The sequence below is a fragment of the Pseudovirgaria hyperparasitica genome (genome assembly GCF_010093815.1).
Source record: "Pseudovirgaria hyperparasitica strain CBS 121739 unplaced genomic scaffold EJ05scaffold_17, whole genome shotgun sequence".
Taxonomy (NCBI): domain Eukaryota; kingdom Fungi; phylum Ascomycota; class Dothideomycetes; order Acrospermales; family Acrospermaceae; genus Pseudovirgaria; species Pseudovirgaria hyperparasitica.
The window spans coordinates 272,628-294,877 of record NW_022985565.1 but is presented as its reverse complement, the minus strand read 5'-3'; the positions used below and the strand labels follow the sequence as shown (position 1 = coordinate 294,877).

The 22,250-nt window shown below is 51.8% G+C and overlaps 9 protein-coding genes across 9 annotated transcripts; 3 read left to right on the top strand and 6 right to left on the bottom strand.

The window, feature by feature from the left end:
• Window positions 1-721: 721 nt before the first annotated feature.
• On the bottom strand, window positions 722-1,440 carry EJ05DRAFT_504235 (uncharacterized protein; the record flags this gene model as incomplete). The annotated part of the gene is made up of 4 exons (XM_033747533.1): window positions 722-1,123; window positions 1,177-1,230; window positions 1,264-1,346; window positions 1,428-1,440. The coding sequence occupies 4 exons, from the start codon at window positions 1,438-1,440 to the stop codon at window positions 722-724; spliced, it is 552 nt and encodes a 183-aa protein (XP_033596576.1).
• Window positions 1,298-1,997, bottom strand: EJ05DRAFT_479669 (uncharacterized protein). The gene is made up of 2 exons (XM_033744722.1): window positions 1,428-1,997; window positions 1,298-1,346 (listed from the first exon to the last, which is right to left on the bottom strand). Exon 1 carries the CDS (start codon window positions 1,759-1,761, stop codon window positions 1,594-1,596), a length of 168 nt encoding a protein of 55 aa, XP_033596575.1. The 5' UTR covers window positions 1,762-1,997; the 3' UTR covers window positions 1,298-1,346; window positions 1,428-1,593.
• Window positions 1,998-3,130: 1,133 nt separating this feature from the next.
• Window positions 3,131-4,295, bottom strand: EJ05DRAFT_149370 (DNA-directed RNA polymerase III polypeptide). The gene is made up of 7 exons (XM_033739303.1): window positions 4,187-4,295; window positions 4,029-4,127; window positions 3,884-3,980; window positions 3,745-3,831; window positions 3,631-3,697; window positions 3,404-3,581; window positions 3,131-3,354 (listed from the first exon to the last, which is right to left on the bottom strand). The coding sequence occupies exons 1-7, from the start codon at window positions 4,196-4,198 to the stop codon at window positions 3,265-3,267; spliced, it is 630 nt and encodes a 209-aa protein (XP_033596574.1). The 5' UTR covers window positions 4,199-4,295; the 3' UTR covers window positions 3,131-3,264.
• A 108-nt stretch (window positions 4,296-4,403) lies between these two features.
• On the top strand, window positions 4,404-6,392 carry EJ05DRAFT_479667 (uncharacterized protein; the record flags this gene model as incomplete). Its single annotated transcript, XM_033744721.1, has 1 exon — window positions 4,404-6,392. A coding segment is annotated over exon 1 (1,498 nt), but the record flags the coding sequence as incomplete, so codon positions are not given.
• Window positions 6,393-6,888: 496 nt separating this feature from the next.
• Window positions 6,889-7,783, top strand: EJ05DRAFT_149335 (uncharacterized protein). The gene has a single exon (XM_033739302.1). The coding sequence runs from the start codon at window positions 7,131-7,133 to the stop codon at window positions 7,671-7,673; it is 543 nt and encodes a 180-aa protein (XP_033596572.1). The 5' UTR covers window positions 6,889-7,130; the 3' UTR covers window positions 7,674-7,783.
• Window positions 7,784-8,244: 461 nt separating this feature from the next.
• On the bottom strand, window positions 8,245-11,962 carry EJ05DRAFT_443819 (rho GTPase activator; the record flags this gene model as incomplete). Its single annotated transcript, XM_033742096.1, has 6 exons — window positions 8,245-8,700; window positions 8,758-9,044; window positions 9,095-10,207; window positions 10,266-10,898; window positions 10,947-11,649; window positions 11,708-11,962. 6 exons carry the CDS (start codon window positions 11,960-11,962, stop codon window positions 8,245-8,247), a joined length of 3,447 nt encoding a protein of 1,148 aa, XP_033596571.1.
• A 4,873-nt stretch (window positions 11,963-16,835) lies between these two features.
• On the top strand, window positions 16,836-19,286 carry EJ05DRAFT_489381 (uncharacterized protein; the record flags this gene model as incomplete). Its single annotated transcript, XM_033745782.1, has 2 exons — window positions 16,836-17,197; window positions 17,255-19,286. The coding sequence occupies 2 exons, from the start codon at window positions 16,836-16,838 to the stop codon at window positions 19,284-19,286; spliced, it is 2,394 nt and encodes a 797-aa protein (XP_033596570.1).
• Window positions 19,287-19,747: 461 nt separating this feature from the next.
• EJ05DRAFT_149156 (uncharacterized protein) lies at window positions 19,748-20,303 on the bottom strand. The gene has a single exon (XM_033739301.1). It carries the CDS (start codon window positions 20,164-20,166, stop codon window positions 19,879-19,881), a length of 288 nt encoding a protein of 95 aa, XP_033596569.1. The 5' UTR covers window positions 20,167-20,303; the 3' UTR covers window positions 19,748-19,878.
• Window positions 20,304-20,655: 352 nt separating this feature from the next.
• Window positions 20,656-22,131, bottom strand: EJ05DRAFT_504229 (DUF1692-domain-containing protein; the record flags this gene model as incomplete). The annotated part of the gene is made up of 3 exons (XM_033747532.1): window positions 20,656-20,823; window positions 20,909-21,698; window positions 21,758-22,131. The coding sequence occupies 3 exons, from the start codon at window positions 22,129-22,131 to the stop codon at window positions 20,656-20,658; spliced, it is 1,332 nt and encodes a 443-aa protein (XP_033596568.1).
• Between the last annotated feature and the right edge of the window lie 119 nt (window positions 22,132-22,250).

Below are 22,250 nucleotides of genomic sequence, written 5' to 3'. Positions count from 1 at the left end.
ATGCACCCTACCCACTGGCTTGGTATCAACTGCGCTTTCACCGCTTCATCTTCCACTTGCTTGGCTAACACTGCGTCTCCCTTATACCTGGTGGTATGTATGGCCAGATATCGGAGTAGTTGGTGTCGCAGCAACTTGCGGTGACCGGAGACGATTGCGAGAGGTTTGACTATAAATTCGAGGCATCGCTTCAGGTCGAATGGCTTGCTCATATCCTCCGAATTCCAATCGTAAACGTCTCAAACTCAAGTGGCTATCCAGACCAAGCCAGGCTTTTGTAAAACAACCACAGACTCCTTAATTCTTCCTCATGTGTGCCTCCGGTTCCAATGACAGAGTCACAAATGTGAACCAGCAGATCAATGCTGATATTGCTCCGACGGACTACACTGTATGTTGACAAACGATAGTATATTCTAGAGAAAATTCAAGCTGACCATTCGAAAGGTACCTGGCCGAAAGTGTCCCAAATGTTTGAGTGAAGGATCCACGGTCTGGGTAATCCCAGGTAAATGCTGCCCGGCATGCGGAACGCCAGTAGGCTAAAACCGGCAGAGGTAAAGCTATTGCTAAGATCGAGGGTGTCCATACTGATCGCATATCATAGATGACTAGCTTAAGACCAGATTGGTATGAGACTGTTTGGAATGGTATCGAAGCAAGGGCAGAGGAAAAATTACCAGGAGCGCAAAAGTGATAGGATATATGGGCAGCAATTAATCTAATGTTCACGGGATCCGGGTGGAACACGGGACGATCGTCTTGTACTGTCAACTAGAACGTTGTTGGTAGATAATTCCAGAGCAGACCACTGTATACCATTGCTTGTCGAGTCTGTTGAGAGCTTTGACTGCATGAGTCGATCGTAAGTTGTGTACGAACCAGTGAGGAATGATACCAATGGATTGTGACTACGCGGCTTCGCTTGGTCACCTAAGGCCAGGGCAGTGTTACAAGAAGGTGGACAGGTAGATCCAGTGGATTGATTGTCTTGACGATGGCTGTGGAGGGAATCCATGAAGTAAGTCAACTCTCGAATTTCTTCCGACTCTTCTTCGTATCTCGTGGCATCTATGTCGAGAGCCTGGGCTGATTCCGGTTTGCAGCTTTTCACAGAAGGCCGCTTGAGCAGGATCAGCACGGTCAAATTAAGTACTTCATCAATCTCGTGCTAACTCTTCCAGTCTCAGTGTGACCACTGAACCTCTTGAGCAGAACGGTATTCAGATACTGTGTAACGGGAAATTAGGTACCAATACATACTGGAGTTCTGAGTCGAGCTGCCTGGTCCTGACGGAGGGTTATGGAGATGACCAAATCTGTGGTATCGAGATTCGTATGTTTTGCTGTTGATGGATTAGGATGCCCGCTTGACTGTACTCACACTGGCGCGTCGAAGAAAGTAATCGGCGATATTTTGCCCTTACCTGCGGAATCCATGACCAAAGTTGGAAGTGCTGTGTAGACTGAAGATGAATTACCGGTGATAGTGATTGGAATATGAATAACCAAATGAATAGAAAGCTTCTTAGGTCGGTGACGAGCGTAAGACTTTAGGTATGTGGATCCTGTGGACTGGACTGGTGAGGCTGCTCAATATCTATTGAATAGCGTTGAAATCTTAACAATAGACTTGAAGAAGGGAAAGGAGTAGCCTTGAGAAGCTAGATATAGACAATTGGACAGGTAGAACAGGTGCAATAGGTGCATAACCAGACCAGTGAATCCAGGGCAGCTAGAGAGGGCCAATCGTCTGGTCATGGGAGACTGTCATTGAATTTCCAGCGCACGCATCCGTCTGAAAATTGCAAGCCATAGGGCGAGCGAGAAATCCAGTGGCTACGAGGTGCCGGGCGATATAAGTCTAGCTCGATACCGTTGTAATAGAGTGGACGAGGCAGACTTGAACATACAATATCATCTCATCTTCTTTGATAAGACAGAGTCCAAACGAGTTTTCCAAGTGGTACCTAAATTGCGGAACCTGAGAAGCAACACATCTAGAAAATTGCGCTTCTTCGAGAGGCACTCGTCACTCTAAAGGCCCTATGGACTTGAAGCAGTTGGCCAAACCAGAAGATATGTACCGGTATCAGCCTCGTTGTTGCAGAGGTGGGACGTTGCCACGAGCTTTCGAAAGAGGGCGTTGGTGGCGTGAGAAGTTTCATGGATTGCCATGTATCTAATTTGGTAATTCGATGCAGGGGTAATGGAACTGATCAGAGGAGTATTGCAATGAAAGGCTCGCGTACGGCTAGAATACCGAGATGGAAGTAGCAACTTAACATTTTTTGTCTGGAGCCATTGAAAGGATATGCGAGTGCCCACAAGACCTCGACGTCCGGAAGATTTCTGGTGAACCAAACTGTTGATTCTCGGCAGGACATCCCATAATCATGGGTACGCGATAGATCGTGAGGCGGAAAGTGAGGCAAACTATCCATACCTAATGAGCCTCGAATTCTGATCCTTGTGTGGGGTCTTAGAGGTAGGCTATTAAGGTGTCATATTGCGTCTTTTCTGCAATGCAGAACATCGCTTCGTGAAGCAGAGCAAACGGCCGGTCTTGGATATACTTGCTTCGTGGTGGGGGAGCCTTACCGTAAGGCAAGATACAACAAATGAGCCGAGATGAACTACGCATATTGCGATGCATATATTACGCCCTGCGACCAAGCCTCGTGGTGAGGCTGTAAGAGGCGCATGGACGTTGAATGAATGATGACCAGGAGATACCTCGGCCTGCCGTAAGCAACTAAACCTGATCAGGCAATAATTACTGTAACGAGCTTCGATCACAGCGGAATGACTCCTGTCCTGCGTCTGGCCATCGGCGACTCCAACTCTTCAAAATTCATTGCCTGTCCAACACTAAAAAACTACCCGCATGTGTTCGCGCGGAAGAATACTCAGGATTGACTTGTTGGAGTGAGCTTCAAATGAACTCATTCGATGATGAATCATGGAGAGAAAAGAATGAGATATGCGAGAACTAGAAGAAGATACTTAGACCTCCTTCGTCCAGCCAAAGTATATAGTACATATTTTCATGCTTAAACCTGCATGACTCGTCTCCGCTCAAGCTTGCAAGCTTCGTTGCTCATGGTGAAAACAACCCAACCCCCTCCGCGTGTCTAAGCCAAGTTAGCAGGTATATCACCGGGCCTTGTTATTCACACAGAGAAGCACAGATGCATAGGATATGACACAAATGTGCAGGATGAGTGCGTAGCGTATGCAAACCGTGGCCATCACTTTGTGCGGCTATGTGGGACTGTGGCTCTGTTCCGCCTCCTCTGCCCTTTCTTCGTCCCACCACATGGTGAGTCCAAGGCCTGATTGCTGCATTGATACCTGATGGAGTCAGCATACTGCAATTGAGCCTCGCCATCGTGATACGAACAAGCAAACTATAAGGTGGCTGATCATCCTTGCCAGAATCTTCAGATCCAGGGGCTTGGGGTGATCGGTCATGCCACTCTTCGGATTCGACGCGAAAACGGATGACTTCCCCCAAGTCAAAGTAGAGCTCGCCATCACCTCCCTCTGGTGTCCAGACCCAGGACAATTCCTTCGCATCACTGCAGAGAATTAGCTGTAGAATCGAGCTGTACATAAAATGATGCGTACAATGTTGTGTCCTCAAAAAGAGAAGTAGGTGCAGGAGCGGTAATATCTTCGAAGAATTCGAGGCCGACTAAATGTTTGTCAGCATACATGAGCCGCGACCTGATGAGTGCCTACTTTTGATGGCATTTTCGTCGCTACGTATTATGCGCCCCTGAAGGATTTCACCTTTGAATGGTCGAAATACCAAAAGTCGAAAGTCAACTAAATGGTTGCTTTAGTCAGATATTGCAAGAAACCCGATAATTGAGCATACCATGCACGTATACTATGCCAGACCCGTGACCTATGAGGCCATCGGAGATCTTTTCTATATCGAAAACGCATATGCAAAGGCCGACTTGTTGTAGAACCTGGGCTTTGATCAGCCATCGTACAGATACATTGACGGGATATTCTACCTTGTTTGAGTATTTGCTATGTATGTTGTCCTTTATGGCATCAGGCGTGGGCTTTGTGAAATCTTTTGGATCAATCGGGATCAGATCGGATATCGAAGTCTGAAAATTGTGTCTTAGCTAGAAGTGTTGCAGATATCGGTAAAGAAATTATTCCATACAAGAACAAACATTGTGAGCTACTTTCATCTAGGAACATACTGGTATCGTTCTCCGCTTTCATCCAGAATGACCCTTTTCCGAGACGCGCCCGAACGCGTCGCAAGAAAAAGAATGACGGTAGTGCGGAGTTAAGAATTTTAGCGTTACGTTCCGGAGCTCGGACCACTATCACCATTTCTCTTCGAGGAATAGCTTTCGATGCGACAAACGTGCATACTATTATCATATCCTTACCTAGACTGATAAATGCTGTATAATGACCGAAGCGGCTCACGTTGATCTTTTCTACAAGACGCACTATGCCAGCTGCTTTCACGTTTCCTCCTCTACCTCCGCCTCCGCCAAAAGCTGCGCCGGTCGAGAGCTTCAATAGCCCGGCGTCGTCTTTTACACCCAATTCGCATAATGATGGAACACAGTACAGTAGTAGAGCTCATAATCATGGCACAGGTGGAGGAAGGGGTCAAAATCATAGAGGGAGCAGAGGAGCTAGGTATGGTGCAAGAGGAGGAAGGGGAACGGCGACCAATCAACATGGGAGACCTGACGGGAACCGGAATAGTCACGACAAGCAGACCGCGATACAGTCGAGCGAACACAGAAGCATCCCGAATCAGTCGTCTACGGGAATTATAGCAAACGACCAGAACGCGACGAACGTGAACGGAAGCCAAACTCTGCCACCCGAGATGCAACAGCAGTATGCGGCATACACTACCGCTGCCCAGATGATGTGGAACTCACCGGAGTTCCAGACCAAGCTCAATCAAGCTCAAGCCCACCTGTCAAACGCTCGGCCCGCGTCGAGTCCGCAACATTCAGCCAACACCTACAATCAGGAGTCCCACCCAGGCGTAGCAGCACAAGACCGTAACGCTTCTGCGCCCAGAACAGAGAGAATGTATAATTCGAGCGGCCCGAGGGACTCTCGTAAGGATCACCAATCGCCCAGAGGCCGTGGACGAGGCACATCGAACAAGCCCCAAGTCAGGCAGCGCGTAGCCGTCGCCCCTTCAGTCCCTAGCTTTGGCTTCTCGCTCCCGACCCCTGTATCTCCTGCTTCACGACCGAGCGAACACTCAAAAGATAGCAGGAGCAACAAGAAACGAAAGACTACGCATTTAGGCCTGATAAATGAGGAAGAGCCGCAATACTCCAGCGAGGAGGAGGAGATTGACGAGGAAGCACACTATGCCGGGTCCATCGACACGATCAGAATCGAGTACGGTGACCGCACTGTAAAGCTAAGCAACGCGGCCGAAATCGCTGCGTGGAGGGCAGAGCGCCGAAGAGAATTCCCTACCCAAGCACGCGTCCAACAAAAGAAACAGGAAGCTGCCGAGCTGCGCGATAAACTGCTGCAGTTACAGCGAGGATGCGAGCCCTCATCACGCACCGAACGCATCGAAAGCAGGTCGAAAGAATACCCCAAAGCAGCTCCAGCACCTGCCCGGGACAACGACACGCAAACCCGTGATCGAAACGAAGACCTCAACACCCCACGAAGACGCGCCCAGGAGTCCACAGACAACCGTAAACCTCCTGTCGCCGCCACAGCAACCACCAGCTCGAATCCACTCCGACGACAAGACACAAACCCAACCATCAGTCTCAACCTCAACTACGCCAGCGACTCAGACTCCGACGACCAAGCCGACCAAGCCAACTCCGACCACGAGACCAACATCAACGCCTCCCTATCCGACACCTCATCCATAATATCCAGCTCCTCCGCCCTCTCCCCCTCAGACCCAGACTCCTCAGACTCAAACTCAGACTCAGACTCCTCCTCCTCCTCCGCCCACCCCGAAACCCTCTCCTCAAAACTCCCTCCAAACCCCCTCTTCATTCCCCCACCACACCATCATCATCCTCCCCCGCACAACGCCCCCACCAAAACCACACACCCCAAACTCTGCCCCTCACTCCGCAAATCCAACCGCCACTGCAAATTCGGACCCCGCTGCAGATTCCGCCACCAGCAAACAGCCGAGGAGCAGGAGCAGCAGCAGGAGCGGCGACGACGGCGGCGGCACGGTGCTGGCAACGATAACGACGAGAACAGCAGGAAGCATAAGAGGAAGCAGAGAATCACTCTCCGCGACCGCTGGGCGGCGCAGGAGGTTGCCGAGGCGAATAAGCTTGCGCTCGAGGCGATTAAGTATTTGGGGAAGAAGGGGTTTTTGACGTGAGTTTGGGGCATCCAAGGGGGGGGCGGGGGGTTTGGGTAGAGAGTATAGCGTAGTGTAGTATAGCATGATAATCAGAGAGCGTCACAGGATATATATATCTCCATGCCCGGCCCCGACCGAGGCTTTAATTTGCATGGGATGGCATGCGTGCATGTACGGCGATAGATAAGGGAAGTAATAAGGGGATGAGAAAGAAGGAAAGAAAGAAGGCAAGCATCGTCCCAGAGGAATAAGGAGACAGCCCAACCTATCAAAAAGAAACCACATAACCCCATAACCCCAAGACCACTACCCCCTCCCATCACACTCTTCAAATCTCGAATCTCCAATCTCAAATCTCAAATCTCAAATCTCAAATCTCCAATCTCCAATCTCCAATCTCCAATCTCCAATCTCAAATCTCAAATACGGGGATCTGCACGTGAACCGTTGAACCATTGAATTTTTTTTGAAACTTTGACTTTGACTTTGAATTTGCATTTGCATTTGCATTTGACCCTGCCTGACCTTGACCCTGACTTTGACCTAAACACCCAACCAATCAACCCTAGACCCTAGACCCTAAACCCTAACGCTGACTCTGACTAGCGCCCCCTAAAGGCTTCAATTCACCCAGCGAGCAAAACAAACAAAAAGCCCGCGAATCCATCATCAATTCGCCTACACTCCACTCCACTCCACTTCCCCCCATAGGTTCCGTCTTTCCGTCTTCTCCACTCATCTCTCCCATCTTCTCCGTTGTCCAGGTCCCATGTCCGTGCAGTGCAGTGCAGCCAAGGGACACACACAAACACCAAACACACAAACACAAACACACAGACACCAAACACACAAACACACAAACACACACCATATGGTATCATATCATCCACCAGCAGCAGCAGCAGCAGCTTCCATTGCATTCATTGGTCATTCTCATCTTTCATTTCTCGTCTCCATCCCATCCCATTTTCATCTCATCTCATCTCATCTCATCTCATCTCATCTCATCTCAATTCTTCTTCCCATCTCTACACGACAAAAACACACACAACCAACGCAAAAAAGGCGCAATGATGGATGGGACAACAACAACAACAACAACTACAACAACAAGCTAAACATGCCAGAGCAAACCCCACGCACCACCAAATCATTCAACAAGCAGAATATCCTCGATCAACCAAGGAGTTGTTGCTTCATGCACGACCGGTTTCCCTTTCCCCGCTGGCTGGCTGGCTGGCTGGCTGGCTGGCTGGCTGGCTGGCTGGCTGGCTGTGCTTTCGAGCTGCTGTGTGCGTTGTTGAGGAAGTAAGTGAGAGGTGAAGCGAGAGACAGAAAAGAAGAAGAAGAACAAAAAAATGGGGCTACCCAAAGACGGAAAGATCATAAACAAACAGACTCCCGTACATGCTTCTTTTCTTTTCGTAATGGCTCTCTTGCTAGTAGTAAGGCTGGCTGGCTGGCTGGCTGGCTGAATGGTATTTGTGTGTGTGCGTCCGTGTGTTGGGTATGTTTCCAGCTTTCCTCAGTGATGCTCCCTCTTCGTATCGCGAAATATAAAACCCCTCCAACACCCTTCCCCCCCTCCTTCCATTCCCGATTAGAGACGGACATTAAGACGCGAGCGCGAGGGCCGACCAGTCCGTCGATGATATGGACCTTCGCTTTCGGATTCTTCTTTCCTTCTCGCTTAGCAATTTTATGCAAATGATTAACATGATTGAATTCCAAAACGCCTTTTTTTTCCAGATGCAAGTCAAAGGATGGGGTAGTCCTATGCATATCCAGCAATACGTCGTGGATATGTCCTGGGTGGTGCTATACAGGTAGGGGCGATCTGCAAAAACACCTCTTAGGTGTAGCGCAGTCTGTTTCTGGCTTGATCAACCGGCTCCAGTGATACCCATGGGGTTTTGCTTCTGCATGCCTGGGCTTGACCGGTAAGGTTGTCGATGAGGGCTGCCTCCACGAGACTCTGAGCTCCCATTCGAATGACCATGTGCATATGGCAAATTTGGAGTTGCTAGCTCATGCTGGTGCTGTGGAGGTGTGTTTTGAGCACTAGAGGGTCCGTATGTCATATGCTGATTTCCGCCTACATGTCGAACGGATGATTCGTTCTGCCACTGAGGGGGTACTGTGTCGATGCGCGCCACGGCAGCACCGTTAGCCTGCTTTCCTTCGCGAGAGCGAGGTCTCTGCGTTTGAGTGTTGGTGATGGTTGCTTGTGGAACGCGTCCGATCTCTCCCCAACGCTTCAGGATCTCTTTGGTGGTCAGGTCGGGGCTGATTTCGAATAGTGTAGAATCGCTGAGCATGGAGACGATATCCTCAGGAACCTGTGACTGCATTAATACATGTTGATGCTTTGAAGTTGACTGTAAGTGATGACGTACCTCGCACATGGACTCGTTGCATTCGATGAGAGTATGGACGACTTCGATCGCAAGGAAGCTGGTGTCCATTTCCATGCCTTTGGTGTTGGAATAGAGGATATTGGGCGCAACCACGGTTGCGAGGTTATGGATATCCATCTTGCTGCCTGTTTCTTCATCTACGGTAGAGAACGATGAGGCCCAATTGAGGAAAGAGAACAAGACCTCCATGCAATCTCTGTGCACTTTCGGAAGAAGACAACATGTGAGGTGTAGAACGCGACGACGGCTGTCCTCATCTTGGAGCTCTGGAATCACGTTAGCAATGTTTATGAACACCGGAAGACTAATTACGTACGTGCTCCGACAATGAACAGCTTGTAGAGCTTGAAAGTCAGGATTGGATCAGGCAGCTCGCGAAGAAATTTCTTCAGCAGGGCTGCAACTTGTACTGGGTTTTCCTTGGTAAGGTCGACGGTGTCGCCACCATCCCTATCAATCTGTTCCGCCAACTCCTTCAGTCGCCTGATGTTACCATTCTTGCGGAAAACACCCTCGACGGACATATCCATAGATCGCATCGCTGAGATGGAGTCCTGGACCAACGCCGGAATCTTCAAGGTGCCAAAGCCCACTCCATCTGTAGACTCAGCACCGTCGATTTCGACAGTATGCTCAAGTGCTCGGCCGAATATTCCCTTTTTCTTGGTAGGCCCTTTCTGCTTGGAGTCTGGTTTGAATGCTTTGCCGAATTTAGCCCAGAAGTTGTTGCGCTTCGTTTCGATTAGATCAAGAAGTTCTTCCTGGTTGAATTTGCCCTCTAGAAGGGGTTCCATGGATAGAACAGCAATGTGTCGCACGATGAAATACTCCAATGCCGACAGCTCTGAAAAGTATTTCTTGGGTCGCGTCATGGGTTCTCCCGCGGCAGCCATCTCAAGTTCTTGACCTCCCGAGAAGTCGCGACGATGACCGTTGATAAGCCTGGCTTTCGGTTCAGAGCCGACGAGGTTTCCCCGCGCGTACTTGGAAGCATTTGGCCTCTGGTCTCGTGCCTGCTCGGCCGCGACAAGCCTGGGAATATCGTCCAGCGCAAGGGCGTTGCCACCTAGATTGAGAGCACCACTGCCTTCGCCATTTGCGTCTTTGTCTTGCGTGTAATGCATACCTTGCCCCGTCATTGAGTCCCCATAGGCGTCGTCCGAGCGTCCCATAAGTCCATCAGGACCGTCGATGATACGGGAACTTCGTGCTCTCTTCATGGTGCTTGAAAGGTGTTTATCTAGTCGTTGAGATCGCAGACGGCGGATGTCACCGAGAGTCTGTTCGTACGAATTTTGCTGACCGTCGTTCCCACTTGAGCCGCCGTAAGATTTCGAACGTGTATTGGAGCGAAGCAAGCCAGGTGCGTCTTCACCGTCAGACAATCGGTGGCCTTTGTTTGAATCGTAGTCTGCGAGGTTTGGATCGTCTGGGGAAAAAAAGTCAGTAGCTCGACAGGCATCGTTGGGTTCTATATAATAGCTTACCGGAGGTGTGTGGAAGGGCACCGTTGGTCCGGAGGTTCGCCAAGAGCCTCGCATGGGCAACCCTCAATAAATGGACGTACTGTCGAAGTTTGGATACCGTCACAAAACCACCGTCCGCGTCCGGGGCGATTCGCGAACATTCACTGCACAAAACTCTTTGCCTCGAGCTTGTCCAACGCGCATCCGAGATGTTTTCAGTCATATCATTACCACAATTCTGACAAACCATACATCCTGTGTGGAAAACAAGGTGACCATTTTTGAAACACCTGTCCTCGACCGATTTCTCGCACACGGGGCAGGTATCTGCAGAGCGTGGCGTGTACAGCGCAGACTCGGTATTCGCGTCTGCTTCTGCATCTTTCTCGATCTTCGGTTCCAAGGCGTTTATATCGTTCAAGAAGCTTCCAAGGCCTTCCTGATTGCCAGTCTCTCTTTCAAGACGTAACGAGCCCTGTAGGCAGATACGGATGAGAAGTTTGAGGTAGTGGGCGAGACCTGTAACGAGAGAAAGCAGCTCCTGAGTCACACCAAGCCGACGTACTCCCGATGTTTGGGATGACTCTGCAAGCAGCTGGAAGAAAGCCACGACCTTCTTGCACAACAACTTTGCTTCGCGTGAATATGACAGACCTGATACGTTTAGTACAAGAGGCACTTTGCAATAGGGGCGCGGCTTACCTTTGGGGGTGTGAGCGACCAGCAATTGATCGAGATTATCTGCCGCACCAAACAAAAGGTCGATGTGAACGATGAACTTCTTGGCAGCCATTACACCCTCCATGTAGGCTCCATTGCTGACATGGAGCAGCATGTCTGAAATGCAAGTGGCAGATTTCTCCTCGAAAGCCGATAGGGTCCGCCATATCCAGAGGACTTTTTCCTCGACTTTCTCTTCACTCTTTCGTACTGCTTCCCTGACTTCGTCGGATGCTTTATCGTCGTCCGTCTCGGGCTCTATCACAGCCTGATTTGACGACGCCAAGCGTACATTCCAATATTTGTGGATCATGTAGCATTCCGGATGCCAGTGCTGGTTCTGACCATTTCGGAAAATCTCAACGAATTGCTTGAGGATCGAAGTCTGGCACCCATTGCAACGCTGTGCGAATCGGGTGGAATAGTGAAAGTGACAATAGACGTTGCCTTCATGTTCGTAATAGCTGTCAGCAGCACCAAACACTGTTGGGCATACTGAACACGTGAAATGCTCGATGTGATATTTTCGGTCCAGGGCAGTTATGTATGAGCCTCTGAGTGCGCCACCACATGCATAGCATAATAAGTCCAGACGTTTGAAGTAATCGACTTCGCACAGAGGGTACTGGTTTGGACCAGAGTCTGGGACAGGAAAGAACTTTGAGGCAACGATCTTGTCACAGTCCTGGGTTTCAGGGAATTAGCACTGAGGTTGGTGAAGGATTGAAAGCAACGATACTGACATGGCACGTAAAACACTCCAGGTGATATGTGTCACCGAGAGCCCGAACAAATTGTCCTGTCAGATTTTGACTGCACTTCCCGCATATCCTTGAGCCACTAGGCCGCCGATTTGCGCTTTTCTGTGACCGGTCTCTTGGAATGGAGCTGGATGGCTGTTCCGATACTCTTCCTTGCCTATCCTGTGATTCTGACTGACGCGTGGGCACTAGCTCTCTGCTCACATTGTCTTGCGAGGGCCGCGGTCGTTGATCCATTGGTGGTGCTGGTTGTGACTTGGGGTACGGGTTTGGATTGTATGTCGACGTGGGGTCTCGCGACGGATATTGGCGACTCGAGAGATTTGGAGCGGGACCTGACCGTTCAGGAGCCTGATGCGAGCCCTCAGATGGGCCCATTATTCAATAGCGAGGTGATAGCCAAAGAAGCTGTGTGAGCCCGGTACTCGACGAGGTTGAATACGTGGGGTCGAATATGCAGGTACAGGGAAAGTCGCACTGGCGGGCCGTTGTGCGCGCTGACGAAACCGTTTGCGACGTGTTGGGTCGGCCAAAATTAATGCCAGTTCGCATGTAAGACGTTGTAGAGGTACAGCTTCGTGGACGTAAGGCGTCGGTGAAGGGTTGATGTATGTGAGAGGTGCGGCGGTTAATCAGTCGTGGCTAAGCTCATCACGCAAATGACGATGGCTAGCGGAGTCTCCGAGACTGCTCTTATCCCACTTTCAATGCCTAAGAGTTGGTGTATCGAGGGCAACAGCAGAGCGCTCAAGGATTTGTTGGCATCGCGCTTGGCTGATGAAGCTGTGAAGTGGTGCAGGTGGAGCGAATCTGTCCCTGGACGTGACGGTGAAGCGGGCAGCGGTTGAGCGTAAGGGATGCGGAGTAGGACACTGGTCGACTGGAGGTGAGCGCGTTGCGTCTTGAGAACAGCAGGCTTGGGAGAGTTGTTACAGAATCGCGAATCAACAAGTGTAGAGAAAGGTTTGAGGCTGTACCTGGATGGGGCTCCTCGCAATTGTTGCCGGCGACCCCAGAGAAGCCGCCGTTACTCCATGCCAAGGCGCGCTAACCGCTTCCACAGGGCGCAAAGCTGGAGATTAAATCAATTCGCGCTAACCTCTTCTGTACGCATCGTGCTACTGTAAGATGCATTTAGCGAGATCTACCCTAAGCCTCACCCTCAATTCTCCGCCCACCCCTGTAGCGTCATGGCTGACGCTGACCGTTGCTGTTCTACTTGTAGAGTTCTTCCACCCTATGACTATGCTGAATAGTTCTATGGTATTTCAACCCTATGGTGGTTGTTTGGTCACATCTTGATTTGTTGACACGTCAATAGGATCTATCGGGACTCTAGTGAGACGCGTACACATACATGATACGAATCGAGAGATGCCTAGTGTTATTTTTAGTTCTTTCAATATTTGAGGAATTCTCTACCAGGGCGCAACCCAGGTAAACCAGTTTGCATACCAAGCTAAGCAGTCACAAGAAGCTACCAAGCGTATCTCTACAGTGAATCGTGGCATCTTGCAACGAAGAACAGTAAGACATATATGTGTGTGTTAGTAGTCATCATACTCCTCACACGTTGTCTGAAGATGATACCGATCGAATTAGGTTATCAGTAAAGGATGAAAGGTGCAAAGCACCAGACCGAAACAAACGAAGAAGTGTGTGCACTCGTGTACTAGCCAGCCGCGACGTCTACCCGGCAAACATTTGGCATGTTGTGCTTTGGTCTCCTCCAGTTTGGCAGACTGATATTAATGCGAGCGAAGGAGTTGTGAGGACCTGAACGGATCTAATGCTCGGAGATGGTAGATGTGCTTGGGTCCATCGCCCGTTTGGAACTGGAGAACTCGAAGGAAGGCAGAGCATAGCCAGACGGACCAGGATAGTCTAGAGATTCTGAGGAGCGTTGAATGCCCATGGCAAACTCGACAACTTGTCATTTAGCTGTCCTGATCCTATTCTACAGTGCATCAGACACATGTCGAGTTCGCAGCACAGCACAAAGACGTCCACAAGCTCCACGAGACGGTCGATATGCCAGACTGGATGCTCAACAATCATCGCCTCAAATGCAAGACGACATTGCTAGACATGCTAAATGTCTATGGCGGACTTACAAGTCCGATGCCGTGAGGGAGAGTGTCAAAGTGCATCAGGTAACTGCGATGTAAATAAGAGCACTTCGCCATGGCTTCGGGCTTGATGTAGAACGCGCAAGACGCGTCTGGAGTGTGTACCAGAGGCTCTACAGCGATTGATCTGGACTGAATACTCATATAAGCTTCAACTCGCAAGGTGATATAATTGGTTAATACACGTGCTATCTCCAGTCAACTCATACAGTAGAACAAAATAGCAACACAAGCCAGCGATCGTCCATTACACTGGACAAATAGTGTGCCGTTGGCAGGCTTTCGTAGACGAACACGGGCAATGGTAGGCGGTGTTGCAGATGTTGAGCAGAACAGCTACAATAGAATCGAGAGCGTGCTCCCCGACATAAATACACGTTACACACATCCCGGAGTGCACGCTCTCAACGCTTCTGCATGCATGTAGGGCCAACGGGCGCGCATCATCCAAGACAAGGAATGGAGAGAAAGAGAGAGGGGAAAGATTGAGTGGGTGAAACGAGATGGCGAAACCGAGGATTAGGAAAGATGTCACAGCGCACACAACACATGACACACATGGCAGCGAGTGGCCACTGTGGACTGTAGTAGGAGCGTGAAGATGAAGAATATTAATAGTAGGAAGAGATGGGATGGACGACGGAGGATTGAGGCTGAGCGGGAACATATCTTGGCGGACTGCATGTCGTCACCTGGACTCTTTCTTGGAGGGAAGTCAGTCGTGTGCCTGTGCCTGTGCCTGTGCCTGTGTGCCTTCTGCCTCAGGCGGCGGAAATGACTAATTACTGTGCACCTTGGGCGGTAAGACGGGAGCAATGCATCGTGAGAATTGCGGGCCGCCGTTGTGGTGACCCGCCTGGATACATGCAGCTGACTGAATGGATGGCTTGTGAAAAGCCTGGGTAAGATACACACGCACGCACACAGAAATATATATGTACATATATATATATACGTATATCATATATCGTTACATGTGCCTCTACATATCTACGTTCTGTACATGTATTTGCTCCTCATCTGTACGAACACACAGCCATAGCCATAGGTACCTGTTGTACGTGGCATCTGCTCTGCATGTGCATCGAGTAGCTTAATTATGCCCAGGGTCCTCGGACCGCGAACCTTGGAACTGGCTGGAGAGTGTGGATTGTGGAGAGAAGTGGAGAGACGGGGCACGTGCAGCAGGCTCTTATCGGTTGACGAGAGAGTGCATTGTGATGGATAGCTTGTTCAGCATGATACATCATTTTGTCATTCTTGTCAATGTGTCATTTTAGCATTTCGCATTTAGCATGCTATGAAACCTGCGATTCGTGTCCAGAGGCAAGCAAGCAAATGTGAGGATAGCATCGACCGATTCGAGAGTAGGATAAGGTAACTAATTAGATGCTGGGACCGACGACGGAGATGGGCGGTGAGGATGGCGTGCAGGCAGGTTACAGCTACGTAACAGTTGATATCTCTAGGTAGGCACTTGCGACGACATGACAAGCCATGAACGACGGAAGGACAATCGATGTGTCGTAGGAATGGCAAAGGATGCAAAGCAAAAAAAAAGAACGCAGCTTGGCTTGTAGCAGTCAAGTCGCTCCATGCAGCTATGTATAGGCTTGGGCTTGGCACCTCTGAGCAGGACCAGGTTGTTGAAGTGTTGGGAGGAGGGATTGAATGAATGAGTAATTAGGAGTCAAGAAACAAGAGTCAAGGGCAAAGCCCAGGAGTGAATAATAGGTAAAAAGATTGAACATAGAAATGGAGGAGGCAGCGGACTGTGATTGGCTGAGCACGGCATGATTCCAGCTCCGAGCCAATGACAGCACGGGCAAAGTCATAAGAACAGAGGCTAAGGCAGCAAGGCACACAAATCCCTTATCTTGTGAGATCCGGTGCATGTGCGTCAGTGCGCAAGCCAGCCGGTTCTTCTTACGTACTGGGAGCGCTAGTCCTGATTCGGCCGAGATGCATCCCTCCATACACTTTCCCTCTCTCCTCTCTCCGTGCTCAGACCACCATTCATTCCCCCAATCATTCAATTCACTTCAACCCACCCTTTTTCGCCTTTTTCGCCTTTTTCGCCTTTTTGGCCTGTTTTGCCCACTTCTTCCTGCTCTACTAACACGCTATTATCCCATCATTACACTACTACACTCCCGGTATGATGCCCCGAATGCCCTGCCTGTCACTTCATTATTCTTCCTCCTCCTGAATATTATCGTCTACCGCGCCTTTATCTCCCGCTCTCTCTCTCACCACTCTCCCTCTTATATATACACTCTCAGAGGAACCATATCCCTCCACGCTTCCCCCCGACTGAGCTGCTGTTCCCATCCTTCCATTCCTCCCTCTCCCCCCACAACCGCCATTGGCATCAGATTCAAACAACAACAGCATTCCAATGACCGCTCGAACGATTGGCCATCTCATTCTCCTCGCTGCTGTCACTGGAAACTTGGGGCCCTGACCGAGAGCAGTCTTGAGTCTACTTGCTGAACACACACTACTTCTATATCATCTCCCTGTTCTGCATCTAGACTGTCCACCCACCCACTTCCTAATCAGGCCTGCACAAACATATCTGTATCACACGCCTGTCCCCATCCGTCCATCCACTTGACTTGGGTTGTGATCCCTTTGTTTTTCTTTTCCTCGGCGCGCTTCGACACACACTTCGACACACTCAAGCTGTGCCATTTTTGAACTCTTGTCTGCTCCCGGTCCTCTCACCCTTCCAACTTGTCCCACACGCGATAAGCCAAGGCTTTCTGTTATCGCCCACGTACCTAGGTAGTTGCTTGCTTGCGAATCCTCCAGAGCACAATTTATCTCCACCACCCCGACTGTGATTGCTGGCCACTCCAACCGCTTCACACACTCTCTCTCGGCTGCCCCGTCGTGTTTGTCTTTGTCAGCCAGGCCTCTTATCTCTCTCTCTCTATCTCTTTCACTGCTTCCTCCCGCCGGGTCTGAAACGGTACACCATGTCCACGGCTGTGGCCATCCAATCTTCCGCCCATCGTCCTTCGCCCGTCGCCATTCCCGCCAACCGCCCACGCCCTCCCACGAAACGCTCGTCCCCGTCCGGAAAGGAGAACATCCCTCACGGCAAATCAAAGTCGCAATCCGCTGCCAATTACAAGTCCGACGGCAACAACGCTAGGGCCCGCCGGGAACGGCCGTGTGACGCGTGCAGACGACGGAAGAGTCGTTGTGTAATACACGAGGGCCAGATCCTGTGTGTGCTGTGCGAGTTTCATAAGCAGGACTGTACCTTTGTCCAGGACCCTCAGCCACGCAAGAGGAAGGTTCCCACCGATGCCAAGGAGGAGACTGCGAAGAAAAGGTCGGTTGTCGCTCTGGCTGCTCTCGTCTCGTACCCTTAGCTCATATATCACTCCAGATCAAGCGAGATATACTCTCCTGCCCTAGTATCACATACTCCGACCATCACTCCGACCATCACTCGTACCTCTCCGCCCGTTGCCCCCAGCCCGATCCTGCTCACTACGTCTGCCCGGGACACCACTGCCCTCGGCGAGACTCTAGGCCTTCAGCGCAGACAGCATAGTAAATACATCGGCCTCACCACCGCCTTCGACCCGCTCCTCATCGGCCTGACCAAGTTCGACAATCGCAACGAAAGCACTTTTGACCTTGGCACGCTCCGGAAGGTGAACGACCATGAGTGTTTCATCATGCTTCCTGACGATTCCACGCAACAATATGGCCATGATATGGACACTCTGAACCAGATCGAGCAGATCGTCGCACCCCACGGTCCTGCCTTGCTAGATATCTTCTTCCGCATCGTCCACCCCAGCTTCCCCATCATCCAAAAGGAACTCCTCCTCGAACGCTATCGCAATGGTGACCGGTCCTTCTCACCGCCCCTGATGGCCGGAATCTACATCCTGGCTCTCAATTGGTGGTCCCACGACCCCAGTCTCGCCCAATACGTGAAGCCTGACGCCAGCCTCCTTGAGCCTATCGCCACGAGATCGCTGACTGCTGCAATGGAGCGTCCCAAACTGTCAACCGTCCAAGCCGGCCTCCTTCTCCTCCAGCGACCTGGTGCTGACTCCTGGTCACTGACAACACAGCTCGTCGCCATCGGCCAGGAACTCGGCCTCCACCTCGACTGCGCAAACTGGTCCATTCCTGCCTGGGAGCGCGGGCTACGCAAGCGTATCGCGTGGGCCCTGTACATGCAAGACAAATGGTCCTCCCTCATCCACGGCCGCCCAAGCCACATCTTCAGCGCAAACTGGGCCGTCCGCCCCATCACAACCGAAGACTTCTACGAGCAATCCGGCACCGCCGCCCAAACACTCGACGAAAGCCCGGAAGCCGACCAAGGCCGCGCCATCTACTCCGAAATGATTGCCCTGACCGGCATCATGGCCGAAGTCATGGACACCTTCTACACCCAAGTCGCCATCGCCGACTTCGCCGCCGCCGGCCGCAACAGCACCCGCCTCATCCTCGACCGCGCAAAGCCCGTCCAAATCCGCCTCAAAGAATGGTTCGCCAAACTGCCCGCCTGCACCCGCATGGACGCCCCTGTTCCGTCCCCTTCTTCCTCCTCCTCCTCCTCCTCCTCCTCCTCCCCTTCCAGCGTAAGCCCCGCCGGCTTCCTCCACCTCGCCTACTTCGCCACCGAAATCACCCTCCACCGCCGCATCATCCAATCCCTCCCCACCACCCCCGACCCCTACCTCACCTACATCTGCCGCAGCGCCGCAAAAACCCGCCTGATCTCCGCCATGGACTTTGTCAACCGCCTCAAGCCCGCCCACCTGCGCGCCTTCTGGCACTTTGCCGCCGCAATCAACTTTACCCTCATCGGCACCTTTGGCGCCCTCCTCCAGGCTACCGCCCCCGCCCGCGAGGAAGAAGCCTTTTATAACCTCCGCTTGCGCGAGTATCGCTGGACGCTCACTGTTAGTGCGCAGCGCGCGGATTGGCTCGGTTTCGCCGTTCGTATGCTCGATGCTAGTCGGCATATGCTTAGGGGTGTCGCGGAGAAACCGGCTGTGGCGGAGGTTAGCTCCGTGGGGGTTCCGGGTCGGGCGGAGGGTCTTGCTCGTGGCGTTGGTGGTGGTGGTGGTGCTGGTGTGGACGACGCCGACGGGAAGTCTTCCCACGACCGTGACCGCGATGTCGAAATGCGTGATGTCGATGGTGCGCTGCGGCGGCTTGATGCTTCTTCTTCTTCTTCAGCGTCTTCAGCTGCTGTTTCGAGGGCGGGCCCGAGTGTTAGTTTCGCGGGCTTTTCGAATGAGGACTTGTATGCTGTGCCGGCGCGGCGTGGTGGGCCGGGTGGGACTATGCGGGGTATGTTGGGGCATGGGGGTGAGGAGGGCGATGAGGGGGGGGAGGAGGAGGATGATGATGAGGATGAGGGTGAGGGTGAGGGTGAGGGTGAAGAGTAGGGGGTAGGGGCTGGAGGTAGGACGAGGAGGTAGGACTAGGACGAGGAGGTAGGACGAGGAAGTGCACGATGATGACGGACACGACGTTACGACCACGACGACGAATAGACTGTGTTTGTTTATCCTTTCCGGGAGAGGGCGGGGGTGGGGGTTTTGGGATTTGGGGTTTGGGGTTTCGGGTCTTTGTATTTGTTGTGCGGGCTGGGATTTGTACATGTACGCATGTATGGACGGACGGACGGACGGACGGACGCATGTATGGACACGTGTATGGACGCATATATGGACATGTCTATAAATCGACAGACGAGGCGAGGCGAGGCAAGGCATCAGATTAGCCAGTGTATACTTTCCGTCGGTGGCGGTGGTAGTTGGTCGGTGGTCGGTGACGGTGGGAGAAAGCAGGACGAAGCGATGCGAGGGTAGTCATGGATACACATACAACACAACACAACACAACCTGGCACACACAACCTGGCACACACAACACAACACACAACACAACCTGGCACACACAACACAACGCACATACATACATACGTATATATACATACAAATATAGAATACACACACTCGTCAACGAGTCATCGAGTCATCGAGTCATCGAGGGATTCAGATACCACAATATATATACATAAATATATATACCCCTTCCAACACGCCATGACCCCTTATACATATATTCAACAATGACACCCCTAGACCTCCCAGGCATCCTTACCAAGCAAAGCAAAGCAAACCAAACCAAACCAAACCAAACCAAACCAAACCAAACCAAACCAAACCAAACCAAACCAAACCAAACCAAACCAAAGAGCGCCCAATCAACGCCGTCCACACACACACATACATACATACATACATACATACATACATACATACATACATATACACCATATACACCTCGAGAGACAAAGATATTTTTCTTCTTCTTTTGCGGCGCCTACATACATACATACATACATACATACATACATACATACATACAGGACCACTGTATCACGCCCCACGCCCCATGCCCACCGCCCCACCGCGCTCTGTAAAATGTGCATGCCACTGCGTCATATAAGAAAAAAGGATTTCGCTTTCCCTTCCAGTCGAACGGTATTGAGTGTTGGGTGTTGGTAGTGTGAGTATGACATGCATGGCATGGCATGGCTAGTTACTTAGCCTTCACCTCCTCCTCCTGCTGCTGCTGCTCCTCCCCTGAGACTTTTACTACTACTACTACTCTACACCCGCACACCCGCACACCTCCACCCCAGCCTCCGCGTCCAAGCTAACAATGCCAGGCAACGCACTCAAAAACACCATACACGACGACCCACACAAAAGCAAGAAAAGACAAGAAACCCGACAATCCGGGGCCCTAACCCGTGTGGAACTTCTTGACCTTGTTCACGCCCTCGTACAGCGCGCGGTCGACGGCCGCCGCGACGGTGAGCGTCCCACCGACGACTGCACACATGCCGACCAGGAAGCCCGAGAACGAGCGAGATCGCACTTCGCGGTTGATGACTTTCATTGGGGAGATGTCCTGTGTGTTCTTGTTAGTGTCTTGGGGGGGCTCTCTTTGGATGGAAATAATCAAGGGGGGGGGGGGGGGGGAGGGTAGGTCATACGTAGGAGAAGAAGACGCCTGGGATGCCGCCGCGGGCGTGGATGCGCTCCTTGTGCCCCTCAGACTCGTCGCTGCCGCCTCGCAGGTTGCGCTTGTGGCTTGTCACCGAGTACTGGTGCGTCTCGATGCTGCCCTTGTATCCGTGGCCCATGCGGCCCAACGCGACCATCTCGTGGGGGATCCCGCCAGTCTCTTCCGTGTTCGACAGGCCCTCGGGTGTCTTTATCTTTTCCCAGCCGAGCGGTAGATACGCCGTGCTGACGACCTTGACAAAGTACATGTAGTTGAACGCCTTATCCGACGTGCTCTGCGTCGTGCCGTCGAGCGGGTTCAGGTGGTGGTTGGTCCACAATCCCGTCTGTCCGTGTCTGATGCGCTCAATCGCATCGTCTGGCAGCGGTGGGCCGAAGCGCAGACTATGAACCGTGTGCGTGAAGCTGTGGTCCGCCTCGTCCTTGAGGTAGTTGTCGAGGTCGTGGACATGCATGTTGCCGTTACTGAAGCTCTTGCCCGGCGCCAAGTGGAAGTTGCCCACGACTTTGTTGACGCGGATGCCGCCTTCGATGCGGCAGCCTTCGCGGCGCTGCTCGTCCAGTTTCTCCGCATAGTGCTCGCGCTGGCATTGCTCGACGCCCTCGCCGCGGCCAAAGGACCACGAGTTGCTGGCGTAAGCGTCGCGTACTTCTTCGCAGGTGTTGCAGCACCCGGATTTCCGGGCATTCTCAGGGGGTGGGGCCCCGTAACATTCGCCGCAGTACGAGGGGTCAAGATGTGTTGCTTCGTCTGCGTGTCTAGGTCGGTCAGTTGCGATTCTTAATGTACCAGCTCGCAGTTGAACGCATGTACTCACAGATCCAAACTAGTAGATGTAATGACCCGGCTTCCCTGGCTCGCCTCGCTCAGTCTGACCTTACTGATCCCATGCATGACACCTGCCTGAATCTCCCCACTCACGTCCATCACATCCAGCGTGAGCAGCTCGCACGGCATCTTGGGAAATGTGATGTTCATGAATATCTCCATCTTCTCGCCGCGACCTTTGTCGACCACCAGCTCAGGCTTCACCGTTATCCGCCGATAGTCTGCCCACTCGCCCCATACTAGCCAGAATATCACCAGCAGTGACGTTATCGTTACAACCCCTCCGGATGTGGTGCGCACTCGTGCGTCTTCGACTGTCTTGGTAAAGGCGTCCAGCCGCGTGAAGCGGTTCTTGACGGGCATTATGTGCGCTGCGAAAGGATAAGACCAGAACGACGAGGAATGGAGGAGTAAGTGCGTCGAAGATTTATATAGCGCAGTAGTCGTAACTCGTTGCTACGGCGGGCCAATTCACAACTCTC